This window comes from Muntiacus reevesi, chromosome 7 (genome assembly GCF_963930625.1).
Source record: "Muntiacus reevesi chromosome 7, mMunRee1.1, whole genome shotgun sequence".
Taxonomy (NCBI): domain Eukaryota; kingdom Metazoa; phylum Chordata; class Mammalia; order Artiodactyla; family Cervidae; genus Muntiacus; species Muntiacus reevesi.
In genome coordinates, this window is record NC_089255.1 from 26,463,814 (window position 1) to 26,478,252 (window position 14,439).

Sequence of the window (14,439 nt, forward strand, 5' to 3'; positions counted from 1 at the left end):
GCAAAAACTCCTATGATTGCATGAATTCACTAAAGTATTGAAGAAAAAAAAAAGAACTTACATGAGCCCATTCAGTAGAGTAAACTTGTTCTTTGAAAAGTTAGATAACACCATCCTTGAACAGGCATTATTGTCAGAAAGAAAATACTCTGATATGAAATAATACATTATTAAGAGTGCTCACATATGTGTGGTTTTTACACTTGATTAAAGATTTATCATTTATAAATTTTTTTCTTTTAGCAAATATTTTCCATGTCTCTTTCAGGATAACATTATTCTCAATGTTTTATTCCTGAGAATAATGAGCCCTGAACAGTTAAATGACTTGATCAATGTCATACAGTTACCTGATGACACAGTTGTGATCTTAACCTAGAATATTTTCCCAATAGATTTAAGTTTCCATTATCATATAGTATTTTGTTATGTATAAAAATAGTGTCTTTTTATTAAGTGATAAAGCTATTCTTATTTCATTTAATAAAGAATGCACTGGAGACTGATAGAAAAAGAAGGACCATCACCTTTAAAAGGAATAAGGATTAACATTACTAAAGAATTTTCAGGAGGGAAAGTTTTAAATCTAACTGCTCTATCACCATCCTACCTAGCTCAGTGTTCTGGGAAAAATGGACAGTTAAATTATTATAAAACAAGTTTACTAAAAATAAGAATTGATTTATATTGCAAAACACTTAGAGCTTTGTTTGTCCAAAATCTTCATCCTACATTCTTAAGAATGGAGGTATTGATTTAAGAGCTTTTCTGAGGTCAATGAGCTACTTTGTAACAGAAGAGGAAATAGATTTAATCTGTATGTTTATCCTTCACAGTTTTTCCCCCTCCTTTGGACCAAAGATGAGAAAGCTAAACTTTCTTCCTCTCATGTCCATAGCCCCCTATCATAAGAGAAAAAACTGAAAACATGAAAATATTCATGTATTATGCAAATCTCAATGATTTATGACATAAAATACACGATCATCTTCCACTAATGCTGAATTGTGAAAGAAAGTTTCTGAAGAAGCCAATGCCTCAAACTATCTTACTAGCAGTGAGAAAAGAATTTTAACTGTTACAGTAGGAGGAGGTTTTTAGAACCCACAAGGGAAAGAGAAAGAAAGTCCCCTTTTTTCTGTATATCCTAAGAAGCCACTCAACTGAATCAAAATCAGACCATTACTGGCAATCCAATAGCCCCTCTGATGTTTCCTCCTGTCCCTTTAATCCCATCAAAGAAAACTGCTATCCTAGCTTCAAAACTATAGACTTGCTCATCTGTCTTTAAACTTCATTTAAATAGAGTAATAGAGCATTTACTCTTTTGTGTCTAATGTCTTTTGCACATTAATTTTGTGAAAATGTATTTCCTTCTGGTAGCAGTTCACACATTTTCCTCTTTTTAAGAGTTTTTATTTTATTTAGTGAAGAAAAAATGACAATTTTGTCTCTGTAGATAATCATAGTGGATTTCTGTGATATATAAACAACTTTTCAGATATTTATTTGCAACATTCACTTGTAAATCTCATTTGAAAATTAGCTTTCTTAACTTACTAAACTTAAACAATTAATGAATCAATTGGTTGAAATTCTCTCCACCAACCTCCCAACTACTGCCCTCCTCTTCTAGAAAATTTTGGGCTCAATATCCCATCCTGACTCTGTTCTCCTTTTGATTTCTAGAGCACTTTATTTAGACACCTGTGAGGTCTAACAAGTACATTTGAGTAGAAACTAGACTTTCTAACTGAACTGGAAAATTAAACCACAATTAGTTCATTCACTGATTTCTATTTCTCTCCTATTCAAGTGACTGAAGAGAAATCCTTTGCAAAGTCAATGTATGAGACAAATCATTCTCGGGTGACTGAATTTGTGTTGCTGGGTTTATCTAGTTCCCAGGAGCTCCAACCTCTCTTGTTTCTTATATTTTCACTGCTCTACCTAGCAATACTGCTGGGAAACTTTCTCATCATCCTCACTGTGACCTCAGATTCCCGCCTTCATACCCCTATGTACTTTCTGCTCGCAAACCTCTCTTTTATAGATATATGTGTTGCCTCCTTTGCTACCCCCAAAATGATTGCAGACTTTCTGGTTGAGCGCAAGACTATTTCTTTTGAGGCCTGCCTGGCCCAGATTTTCTTTGTTCATCTATTTGCTGGTGGTGAAATGGTGCTCCTTGTATCCATGGCTTATGACCGTTACGTTGCTATATGTAAACCTCTCCATTACACGACAATCATGAACTGGCGTGTGTGTATTACTCTGGTCCTCATTCCATGGTGTGTGGGTTTCATCCATACCACTAGCCAGCTGGCTTTTACTGTTAACTTGCCTTTTTGTGGGCCTAATCAAGTGGATAGTTTTTTCTGTGACCTCCCTTTAGTGACCAAACTGGCCTGCACAGACACTTATGTTATCAGTTTACTAATAGTTGCAGACAGTGGCCTTCTTTCTTTGAGTTCCTTCCTCCTGTTGGTTGTATCTTACACTGTGATACTCATCACAGTTAGGAGTCGCTCCTCTGCTAGCACGGCCAAGGCCCGCTCCACACTGACTGCTCACATCACTGTGGTCATATTATTCTTTGGACCATGCATCTTCATCTACGTGTGGCCCTTCAGTGGTTATTGGGCTGACAAAGTCCTTGCAGTGTTCTACACCATCTTTACTCCCATTTTAAACCCTGTGATCTATACACTAAGGAATAAAGAAATGAAGGCAGCTATGTCAAAACTGAAGAGCCGGTATCTAAAGTCTGGCCGGGTTTCTGCAGTCATAAGAAATGTTCTTTTCCTAGAAACAAAGTAAATTTATAGAACTGTTATTACCACTGTAGCCTGTGGCTAGACATTTACAAATTGAGTATTTGTGATATTAAAGCAAATCATTTTGACCAATGAGGAGGACTGATTAACTTGAATTAAAGAGTAATGATGATAAAAAAGACATTGAATGAATTTTACTTATTTTTATACTTTCTTCCCCTAAATATGTGCTTTTATTCCTTTTTTTCTAATTCTATTTCCTACTTTTATTTAACCTCTTTAAGATACAGTCTTTGAAAACATTGAGTGGAATTTATATTTAAGTGGCAGTTAAACTGTATCTTTCCCTCTCAAAATTGTACTGCTCAGATGCCAATTTTGGAGTAATAAAAGGTACATAACACTTTATCATAGAGATAATAAATCTATTTACATATATAATGCATGATATACTTAAGTAAGAATGCATTTCTCACTGTACTATGTAACTGACAGCATGAAGACAATTCTGATTGTCTATAAGGTGTAATGGAGAAGGAAATGGCAACCCACTCCAGAACTCTTGCCTGGAGAATCTCAGGGATGGCGGAGCCTGTTGGGCTGCCGTCTATGGGGTCGCAGAGAGTCGGACACGACTGACGTGACTTAGCAGCAGCAGCAGCTGTAAGGTATAAAATGGCCTGGTTATGCAGCAGAAGGCATTTATATTCAACACTTTCACAAATCCTTGTTCAATGTTGTTGCTTAATATGCATTATTTATGGAAAACAATTCAGAAGATAAATATGCCAGTGTGTTCTGTATCTGGTTATCTTAATTTCTGTTTAATACTGATAAAATAATCTGGAGAATTTCGGAGATGAATTATAATTCACTACCTCTTGTCTTCACAATGATGAGAGACTGACTCTAAGATAAAACTCATCCCCCAGGTCTTCCTGATTCCTGTATTTTCAGATAGGAGTGAAAGTCATTCAGTCGTGTCCAACTCTTAGCAGCTGCATGGACTAGGCAGTCTTTGGAATTCTCCAGGCCAGAACACTGGAGTGGGTAGCCTTTTTCTTCCCCAGGGGATCTTTCCAACCCAGGGATTGAACCCAGGTTTCCCACATTGTAGGTGGATTCTTTATCAGTTGAGCCACAATGGAAGCCCAAGAATACTGGAATGGGTAGTCTTTCCCTTCTCCAGTGGATCTTCCTCACCCAGGAATCGAACCAGGGTGTCCTGCATTGCAGATGGATTCTTTACCAACTGAGCTATTAGGGAAATCCTTTAGATAGGCAGGGTAGTTTTCAAATAGATACTTGGTAGAAACTATCATATTTCTATGTGGACTTTTTCTTTAGTTAACATCTTATTTTTTATATTGTCTAATGCATATCCAGAAAATGACAGAATCCTATTTCAAGGCCTTAAGAATAGTCATGAACTTATCCTTCCCCAATCACTTACAAAATCAATATTTTTTTAGGATTTCCTACTATATGCTATTTTTGTTTTTTTCTCTTGTACTGTATTCAAGACTTCTCCTATATTTCATATTGTGTTTGATTCTACCATGTGTTATAAAGTTAATGGAATATTTTCTACTCTTACCCTTTAGAGTCTCCTAATGGGATCCTATATTTAATATTACTGAAATAATTACTTTTTTAAATTTCTGAGTCAAACAATAGTAAGTAAATTTATTATGGACATAATAAAACAAAAAAATAAGTCAAATTTGCATGAGTGTGTAAGTATATGTATTCAAACTCTTTGTAATAATAGAAGACTAAAAATTTTACATTGCTTTTGCACACTTTTCTACTTTTATGTAAAAAACAAATGACATATCTTTGCACTAATAGTACTAATTGCAACTGACCTGACACTGTATAACCAGAAACTGAATTTTGGTAACTGAATTTTTGATAAGAATTTTGTCTTTTAAGCTTTAAAATACCTCTACAAGATATTCTTAAAGATGGAACAAAATTGCCTAAAATCAAGACTGTTTTATCCCGCAAGGTTATCATTTAGATTTGAAAAAGAGATAAAGAGGTTTATCAACAAGCAAAAGCTAAGAGTTCATCACCACTAACCTTGCTGACTCATTGGAAAAGATCTTGATGCTGGGAAAGATTGAGGGCAAGAGGAGAAGTGGGTGACAGACGATGAGATGGTTGGATGGCATCACTGACTCAATAGACATGAGTTTGAGCAAACTCAGGGAGATAGTGAAAGACAAGGAAGTCTGGCATGCATGGGGTTGCAAAGAGTTGGACACGACACAGTGACTGAACAGCAACAACTAAGCAAAAAAAAAAAAAAAAAAAAGCCAGGAATAGACATAAGAATATTATGAAAGGAAAACCCTCTGCTAATAACAATATAGTTAAGGAAGTAGATCAAACACTTTTAATGCTAATAAGAAGGTTAAAAGACAAAAGTAGTAAAAGTGTCTATAATCATAATAAGTAATTAAGGGATATATACATAATATAAAAAGATGAAAACTATGATGTCAAAAACAAAACATAAATGTGAAGGAGTAAAAAGCAAGGTGCTTAGAATGCATTCAAACTTAAGAGAGCATCAACTCAAAAATATACCTGTATAGAAAATACTGTTTATATATGAACCTCATGGCAATCACAAACCCCAAAAAATAATAGATACATGCACAAAAAATTAAAAGGAACCCAAACAAAACATTGAGACCATTATCCTATCACAAAAGAAGAGAAGAAGAAAGGAACCAAAAACCACTGTAAAAACAACCCCCAAACAATTAACAAATGACAATAAATACATACCTATTAATAATTACTTTAAATGTAAATGGACTAAATGCTTCAATTAAAAGACACAGAGTGGCTAAATGGATAAAAAAATAAGACTCATCTATATGCTGCCTAAGGAGACACAGTTCAGATCTACACACACACACACAGTCAAAGTGAGGAGTTAACAAAGGTATTCCAAGAAAATGGAAACAAAACAAAAACTGGAATAGCAAAATTTATATCAGACAAACTTAGACCTTAAAACAAAGACTATAACAAGAGACAGAAAAGGACAGTGCATAATGGCAAAGGGAAAAATCCAAAAAGAAGCTTTAACAATTATAAATATAGGCATCTAACCTGCCTGCTAATGCAAGAGACGTAGTTGTGGGTTTGACCCCTGGGTCAGGAAGATCCCCTGGAGGAGGGCATGGCAGCCCACTCCTTTTCTCCTGCCTGGAGAGTTCCATGGACAGAGGAGACTTGTGGGCTGTAGTCCGTAGGGTCACAAAGAGCTGGGCACCACTGAAGGGACTGAGCATGCACACATGCAAACACATAGGGCGAATATAAAGAAAAAACCAAAACCTCAGTAATAGTAGGGGACCTTAACACCCCAGTTTTATCAATGACGAGATCATTCTGACAGAAAACTAATAGGGAAACACCTGTTTTAAATGACATATTAGACAATTAGATTTAATAGATATACATAGAAAATTCCATTCAAAAGCAACAGAACATATATTCCTTTCAAGTGCACTTGGAATAGTCTCTAGGATAGATCACCTTTCTAGGCCACAAAACAAGTCTCTACAAATTCAAGAATATTGAATTCATATCAACTGTCTTTTCTCACCATGACCCATGAGATTACAAGGGGAAAAAAAGCTTCAAAAACCACACACATGGAATTTAAACAACACACTACTAAACAATCAAGGGGGTCATTGAAAAAATAAAAGCGCACACTAAAAAAAACTTGGAGGAAAATGAAAATGGAAACATAGCTATCAAAATCTATGGAACCTGTGATGTCATAGAGGGGTGGGAGAGAGATTCGAGAGAGAGAGAATTTATGTATACTTATTGCTGATTCACTTTTTTGTACAGAAGAAAGTAATACAACATTGTAAGCAATTATACGCCAATAATAAAATAAGTAAATAAGCTAGATACAAAGTTAAACTAGTGGGACGTAGGATGAATGATTCTAAAGAGAAATGTTTATAGTGGTACAAGAATACCTAAGAAAAGAAGAAAAATCTCAATTAATCCTTACAAGTAAAGTAACTGGAAAACAAAAACAAACAAAATGCAAAGTTAGTTGAAGGAAGAAGATAATAAATGACAGAATGGGAAAAAATAATGAAATAGTGACTGAAAACAAAAGTAGAAAGATCAGTAAAGGTAAAAACTGGTTGTTTGAAAAGAAAAACAAAAATTGATAAACAATTAGCCAGACTAATCAAGAGAAAAAGAGTAGTCACAAATAAAATCATAAATGAAAGCTAACCAATACCACTAAGAATACAAAGGATCATAAGAGATTATTATGAATGGTTATATGTCAATAAATTGGACAACCTAGAAGAAATGGATAAATTCCTATAAATGCACAATCTCCCAAGACTAAATCAGGAATAAATATAAACTATGAACAAATTGATTACCAGTAATAGAACTGAATCTGTAATTAAAAGTATCTCAGCAAAATTTTAGGACTGGAGGGCTTCACAGGTGAATTCTACCCAAAGTTTAAGGAAGAGTTAGCACCTGTAATTCTCACAACACTTCAAAAAATTGAAGAGAAAGGAGCACTTCTTAACTCCTTATAGAAGGCCAGTATCAATTTCAGATACCAAAAAATGACAAACACTACAAAAATTATAGCCAATATAACAAACGCACACAAATGCAGAACTTCTCAGCACAATATTAGCAAACTGAATTCAAGAACACTTTGAAAGCATCATACATCATGATGAATTGAGATTTTTCCCAGAAACAAAAGGATGCTTTACTATCCACAAATCAATGATTTACTACATTAGCAAATTGAAGAATATAAACCATATGATCATTTCAATACATACAGGAAAAGTTTTTGACAAAATTTAACAACCATTTATGAAAAAATCTCTCTGTAAAATTAATATAGGAGAAACATGCCTTAACATAATAAAGGCTGTATATTTCAAGGCCACAGCTCACATTATATTCAATTGTGGAAAGCTGAAATCATGTCCTACAAGATCAGGAACAAGATAAGAATGCCACTCCTGCCACTTGTATTCAGCATAGTATTGGAAGTCCTAATGACAGCAATCAGACAAGAAAAGAAATGAAAGGATTTCAAATAGGAAAGGAAGAATTAAAACTGTCACTGTTTGCAGATGACATAATACTATCTATAGAAAATCCTAAAGTCTCCACCAAAAAACTCTGGAACTAATAAATGAATTCAGTAAAGTTGCAAACACACAGTACTATATAGAAACACATTGTGTTTCTATAAAATTATAACAAATCATTGGAAAGAGAAATTAAGAAAACATTCTTATTTAAAATTGCACAAAAAAGAATAAGATACCTAGGAATAAATATAATTAAGGATGTTAAAAATGTGTATTCTGAAAACTATAAGCCATTGATGAAAGAAATTGAAGACTATTATACAAAAACAAATAAAAAAATATATCATGCTTATGGATCAGAAGAATTAATATTGTTAAAATGATCATACTACAAAGGGAAATGTAAATGATGAGTCACTATGTAGTATTCCTGAACTAATATATTGTATGTAAACGATATACAAATTTTTAAAAATTTAGAAAAAGGAAAATATCGATAAATTGAACTTCACCAAAATTAAAACTTCAGAGGACATTTTAAGAAAGTAATGAGACTAAAGAGCCTCTTGATGAAAGTGAAAGAGGAGAGTGAAAAAGTTGGCTTAGAGCTCAACATTCAGAAAACTAAGATCATGGCATCTGGTCCCATCACTTCATGGCAAATAGATGGGAAAACAGTGGAAACAGTGGCTGACTATTTTTCTGGGCTCCAAAATCACTGTGGTGGACGATTGCAGTCATGAAATTAAAAGATGCTTGCTCCTTGGAAGGTAAGTTATGACCAACTTAGCATATTAAAAAGCAGAGACATTACTTTGCCAACAAAGTTCTGTCTAGTCAGGCTATGGTTTTTCCAGTAGTCATGTATGGATGTGAGAGTTGGACTGTGAAGAAAGCTGAGCACTGAAGAATTAATACTTTTGAACTGTGGTGTTGGAGAAGACTCTTGTGAGTCCCTTGGACTGCAAGGAGATCCAGCCAGTCCATCCTAAAGGAGATCAGTCCTGGGTGTTCATTGGAAGGACTGATGTTGAAGCTGAAACTCCAATACTTTGGCCACCTGATGCAAAGATCTGACTCATTGGAAAAGACCCTGATGCTCGGAAAGACTGAGGGCAGGAGGAGAAGGGGACGACAGAGGATGAGATGGCTGGATGGCATCACCGACACAATGGACATGGGTTTGGGTGGACTCTGGGAATTGGTGATGGACAGGGAGGCCTGGCATGCTGCAGTTCATGGGGTCGCAAGAGTCAGACACGACTGAGTGACTGAACTGAACTGAATTGAATGAGAGTTTATAGATTCGAAGAAAATATTTGCAAATCATATGTTTGATAAAGGTCTTATATCTAAAACATTAACAACTTATATCACTTAACAATAAAAAGACAAATAATAACATTTTTAAATGGTCAAAAGATTTGAGTATATGTTTTTCCAACCAAGATTTACAAAGGGCCAATAAGCACATGAAAAGATGATCAATACCATTAGCATTTAGGGAAAATGCTAATAAAATCCACAATAAGATACCACTTCATACCTCCTAGCATGGCTAAAGTAAACAGGAAAAAATAATAACAAGTGTTGGTGAGGATATGCAGAGATTTGAAATCCAAAGTACATACATTGCTAGTGTGATAGAAAAACTGTGCATCCTTTTGAGAAAACAGTCTGACAATTCTTCAAAATATTAAATATAGAGCTGACATAATGCAGCAATTCCTCTCTCAGGGATATACATAAGGGAAGTGAAAATATGTTCTTATGAAAACTTACTAATAACTATTCACAACAGCATTATTCATGATAGCCACAAAATGGAAACAACTCAAATATTCATTATCTATTGAATGGATAAACTAAAGTAGTATATCTATACAATGGGGTGTTATACAGCTATGGAAAGGAATCTAGTAATGACACATGCTACAACATATATGAACATTGTGGTAAAGGGGGAAAAAAGGCACAAAAGGCAAGATATCGTATGATTCCATTAGTACTGCATCCAGAATAGACAAATACACCGAAATGGAAAGGGGATGTCAGGACTAGAGAGAAGGGAGAGTGGGGAGTGATTGTTACTGGGTCCAAGGTTTCTTTACAGGATGAAAAACAATCTGCTTGGGAGTAGGACACACTAGTGTCCTTGAGACAGTTAACAGAGCAAATCTAACACAATCTGTCATTGCAGTACCTGGGAGTCACTAGCCATTACATTTGAACTGATAGCAGGCAAAAATGGCATGTTAGAAAAAGGCAATGCATGGCTTAGCCTAAATAGAACACTTTCAAAAACAATTCTTAAAAGTTTATATATAGTGGATAAAAATTAATGGCAACCATCTAGAGATAAATACTAAAGAATATTTTCACTAAGTCTTGTTGAGAAACTGGGAATAAATATAATTATAATAAATCAATTTTCATTAGAAAGTGAATACAGCTTGTCATATTTTAATAGACACAATGACATTTAAATGTTTTATAAATTTAGCATGTATAATAACTATTGACTCACTCGGAAAATTTTATAATAATTTTAGAATAGGATAGATTGTATGTGTATGTGTGTGATATTGATAGCAAAATATTAACTAGCATTCAATCAGTATGCTAACAAGTTGACATTAGCTTATTTTTCTGATTATTTTTATTTGCCTGAAAAATTTTACTATTAATGCAAATTTTTCTCTAATAAAAGAACAAATAAACATAGCTTTATTAACATTTTGTTACATTGAATTAGTTCTTCCTCCTCCTGAAAGTTATTTTTCTACTTCAGTTAATACAGTTGAATATTAATACTTTATTTATTTTCCATATATTATTTCAGCTGTCAATGCAAGTTCTTCAAAGATTTCTTCCAGGCCTTTGGTTAAATATTACAGTCCTAAGTAATTTTATTAGATTTGCCTTCACCTCTTTATTCTAGAGATATACTATAGATCAAGTGGTTGAATAATGGAGTTAACATGGAATAGAGCTGACTCAGACTTTTCTGGGTCTCTTAGATTCCCTGCTCTTGGCCTCACATATACAATCACAATAGAGCCATAGAATAGGGACGGCACAGTCAGGTGGGAGACATACCTAGAGAAAGCCTTAAACCACCTATCTGCTGAGAGGCCCCTAAGCCCAGCTCTGATCACCAGGGTGTAGGAGCTGGTAATGAAGAGCAAGGCAGAGAAAATGGCGACTGAGTCACAGGTAGCGCAGATGATCTCAGGGACAGGAGTTGGCATAAGGACAATTTTATGAGGAGATCTGGTTCACACAGGAAGTGGTCAGTCTTATTGAGACAACAAAACCGGAGCTGAGAGATTAGGTGAATAGACAAGAGGAAGTACAAGAAGCAACCACGCGGCAGCAGGCTCCCGTATTGCTATAGCGTTGTGCCGTCACGGCAGTGGGGAAGGGTAGGGGCCTGCAGAGGCGAGGTGCCTGTCAAAGCCCGAGGCAGACAAGACGGTCTCGGTGCTGCCCGTGGAGAAGAAGCAGAACCTCAGGAAGCAGCCAGAGAAAGAGATGCTGCTGGTCTCAGAGAGGCTAGTGGGCATGTTGGACACAGAAGTGCCATACCACCTACCACAGAGTTTAGGTTTCTAATTGATCTTACGTTTTTTACACAACTGGAAGCATTTAAATTGCAAAATTCCCAAGAGTTGTATAACTTACATGATATTTTCTAGAAAGCCATGCCTCCAAATAAGTACTAGATTTTTTTTCGAGTGGTGCTCAGATGGTAAAGAATCTGCCTGCAATGCCGGAGACCCAGGTTCAATCCCTGGGTCAGGAAGATTCTCTGGAGGAGGGTCTGGTAACCCACTCCAATATTCTTGCCTGGAGAATCCCATGGACAGAGGAGCCAGGTGGGCTAGAGTTCACGGGGTCACAAACAGTTGGGCACAACTGAGCGACTACACTTTTTTTCACTTTAAATCCTTTATCAGCAACATTTGAAGGAAGATTTAAAGGATGAGCTTTTTTTTTTTTTTCCCCAGGACAATACCTTTACTGGATTACTGGATTTACCTGGAGTCTAGTTGCTAAGGAATTTAGTGTGTTTCCCCCTGTCTTCTTTTCTTTACCCCAAGGGATTTCCTCATGTGAAAGAAGTGAATGGATAGTTGAATAGCCACTGTAATTCCTTCTTATCCTGCATTAATAAGCACATTTTTTGCTGCAATTTGGTCACCATCAAAATTGCCCTTATTATAACTTCTTAACTATTTAGTCATAGTAAGTCTTTTTTCTATACAATTTGATATTTTATATGTATTTAAAGAAAAGAACTTTATTACCACACATTATTTATTTAATTATTATAGTCATTTCATTAATTCTCTATATTCCACAATTTGCCTATTTTCTTTTATATAAGTAATTTATTTCTCATTCTTTTTTCCTACCCTAAATATTGCTTGAAATGTCACTGAAAGGTACTATTTAATTATAAATTATATAAATAATTTACTTTAAAATGATTATAGCAAGATTTTATAATCTAGGGACATAATCAAATAGATTCCTTTTGAAAATGTGTGATAGAAAGCAATCTTTTCAGGAATATCAAGATGGCAAAACAAAAAATAAGTAAGTATGCTGTGACTCACATTGCCCCATAAACTTTGTGACAGATTTGGATATGCCATAAAATATTTGAGAAACTTTTATTTTAAAGTAGTGATTTGGAGTTTGTGTTAGACCTCTGGTCTTAACAAATACCTACTAAAATATAAAATTAATATAAAAGTTGAAAAATCATCTATAACAAAAAATAAATATATAAATAAGCATAGCAGTAGCTTTTGTGACCTTCGATTAGGCAAAGATTTCTTAGATATGAAACCAGCTCACAAGTGATAAAAAGTAAAAACATAAGTTGGACTTCATTAAAATTCAAAACTTCAAAGGACATTCATAAAAGTAAAAATGTAACTCACAGATTTATAAAAGATATTTGCAAATTATTTATCTAATAAGTGACTTATATCCAGAGTATATGTAAAGAACTCTACAGTTGAGAATTAGAAAGATGGATAGGCTAATGTTTTAAAATTATCAAGGATTTGAATATATATTTCCCAGTGAAGACATGCAAGTGGCCAATAAGCACACCGAAAGATAATCAGTGTCCTTATCATTAGGGAAATCCAAGTGAGCACCACAATAAGATACCACTTCATGTATACAAGGATAGCCAAAGGACAAAGAAAAGAAAGAGCAAACAACAAGTGTTGGTGAGGATACAGAGAAAATGAACCCCATACACTTCATACTATGCTGATATGATAGTAAAGATGGCACAGTCACTTCGGAAAATAGTCTGACAATTCCTCAAAATGTTAAATAGTTAACATATGACACAGCAATTCCTCTCCCTGGAGTAAACCCCCCCAAAGTGAAAATATATGTTCACACAAAAATTTGTACATGTATAGTTCATAATAGATCAATGATGAAAACAACTCAAAAGTCCATCAACTATTGAATAGATAAAATGTAGTATATCCATACTAAGAAATGCTATTCAGCCATAAAAAGGAATAAAGTACAGATAAACATGTCCAGCAAAAGTGAATCTTGTACACATTATGTTAAGTGAAAGAAGTTGGTCACAAAAGGTCACATATATTGTATGATTCCATTTATATGAAATTTTGGGAGTAAGCAAATCTATAGAACAGAAGGTAGATTAATTGTTTCCAAGCAATGGAGAGAGGAAAATGGGGGGAGTAATAACTAATGGATTCATGGTCTTTTTGTGGAATGAGGAAAATTCTGGCTGACAGTATAAGATGCTATTGTTCTTGACATAGTTAGCAAAACAAATCCAGTAATTTCTGTAATTGCAACAATACCTGAGGGTCACTGGCTGTTATCTCTAGCTTGTAGAATGCACAAATGACGTATCAGGAAAAGGCAGTGTATGGTTTATTTTATAGAGAATTTATTTTAAAAATAATTATTAAACTAACATATAATGGAGAAATAATGGCAACCATCTGGATCCAAATTCTGAGTATTTAAACTAAATCTTGATGAGAAAGTGGGAAGTACAATTATGATAAATGAACTTTTATAAAGAAGTTGATTTTGTCATGTCTTTAATATTGACATATAGATTAAAATTTAAATGTTGTTTTGTAAATTTAGGATGACTTTTGACTTATCAGAGAAATATTAGTAATAAATATTTGATTATTGTGTATACATGTGTAACTGATATGGTAACATCAAAATTTTAACTAGTATTAAGTCTGAATGCCAGGAAGATGACTGACTGATTATTTTTTCTTTGATTATTTTTATTTGAATATGAAAAAATTTTACTATTAATGTAAATTTTCTCAAACAATAAAAAAATGGACAGATGACCACAGTTAATTTAATAAACATTTAATTACATTTGACTATGTTCTTCTCCCTCCCCCAAATATATTTGTCTAATGTGGTTAATACAAATGAATGCTAATCTTTCAATCATTTATTTCACATATATTATTTCAGTTGCAAACACAAGTTCT

The 14,439-nt window shown here is 34.3% G+C and overlaps 1 protein-coding gene across 1 annotated transcript; it reads left to right on the forward strand.

The window, feature by feature from the left end:
* Positions 1-1,845: 1,845 nt before the first annotated feature.
* LOC136171859 (olfactory receptor 4K15-like) lies at positions 1,846-2,820 on the forward strand. The gene has a single exon (XM_065940892.1). The coding sequence runs from the start codon at positions 1,846-1,848 to the stop codon at positions 2,818-2,820; it is 975 nt and encodes a 324-aa protein (XP_065796964.1).
* The last annotated feature ends 11,619 nt before the right edge of the window (positions 2,821-14,439 follow it).

Coding starts and splice junctions, on each gene's coding strand:
- LOC136171859 (XM_065940892.1), top strand. CDS start 1,846: ATGTATGAGACAAATCATTCTCGGGTGACTGAATTTGTGTTGCTGGGT.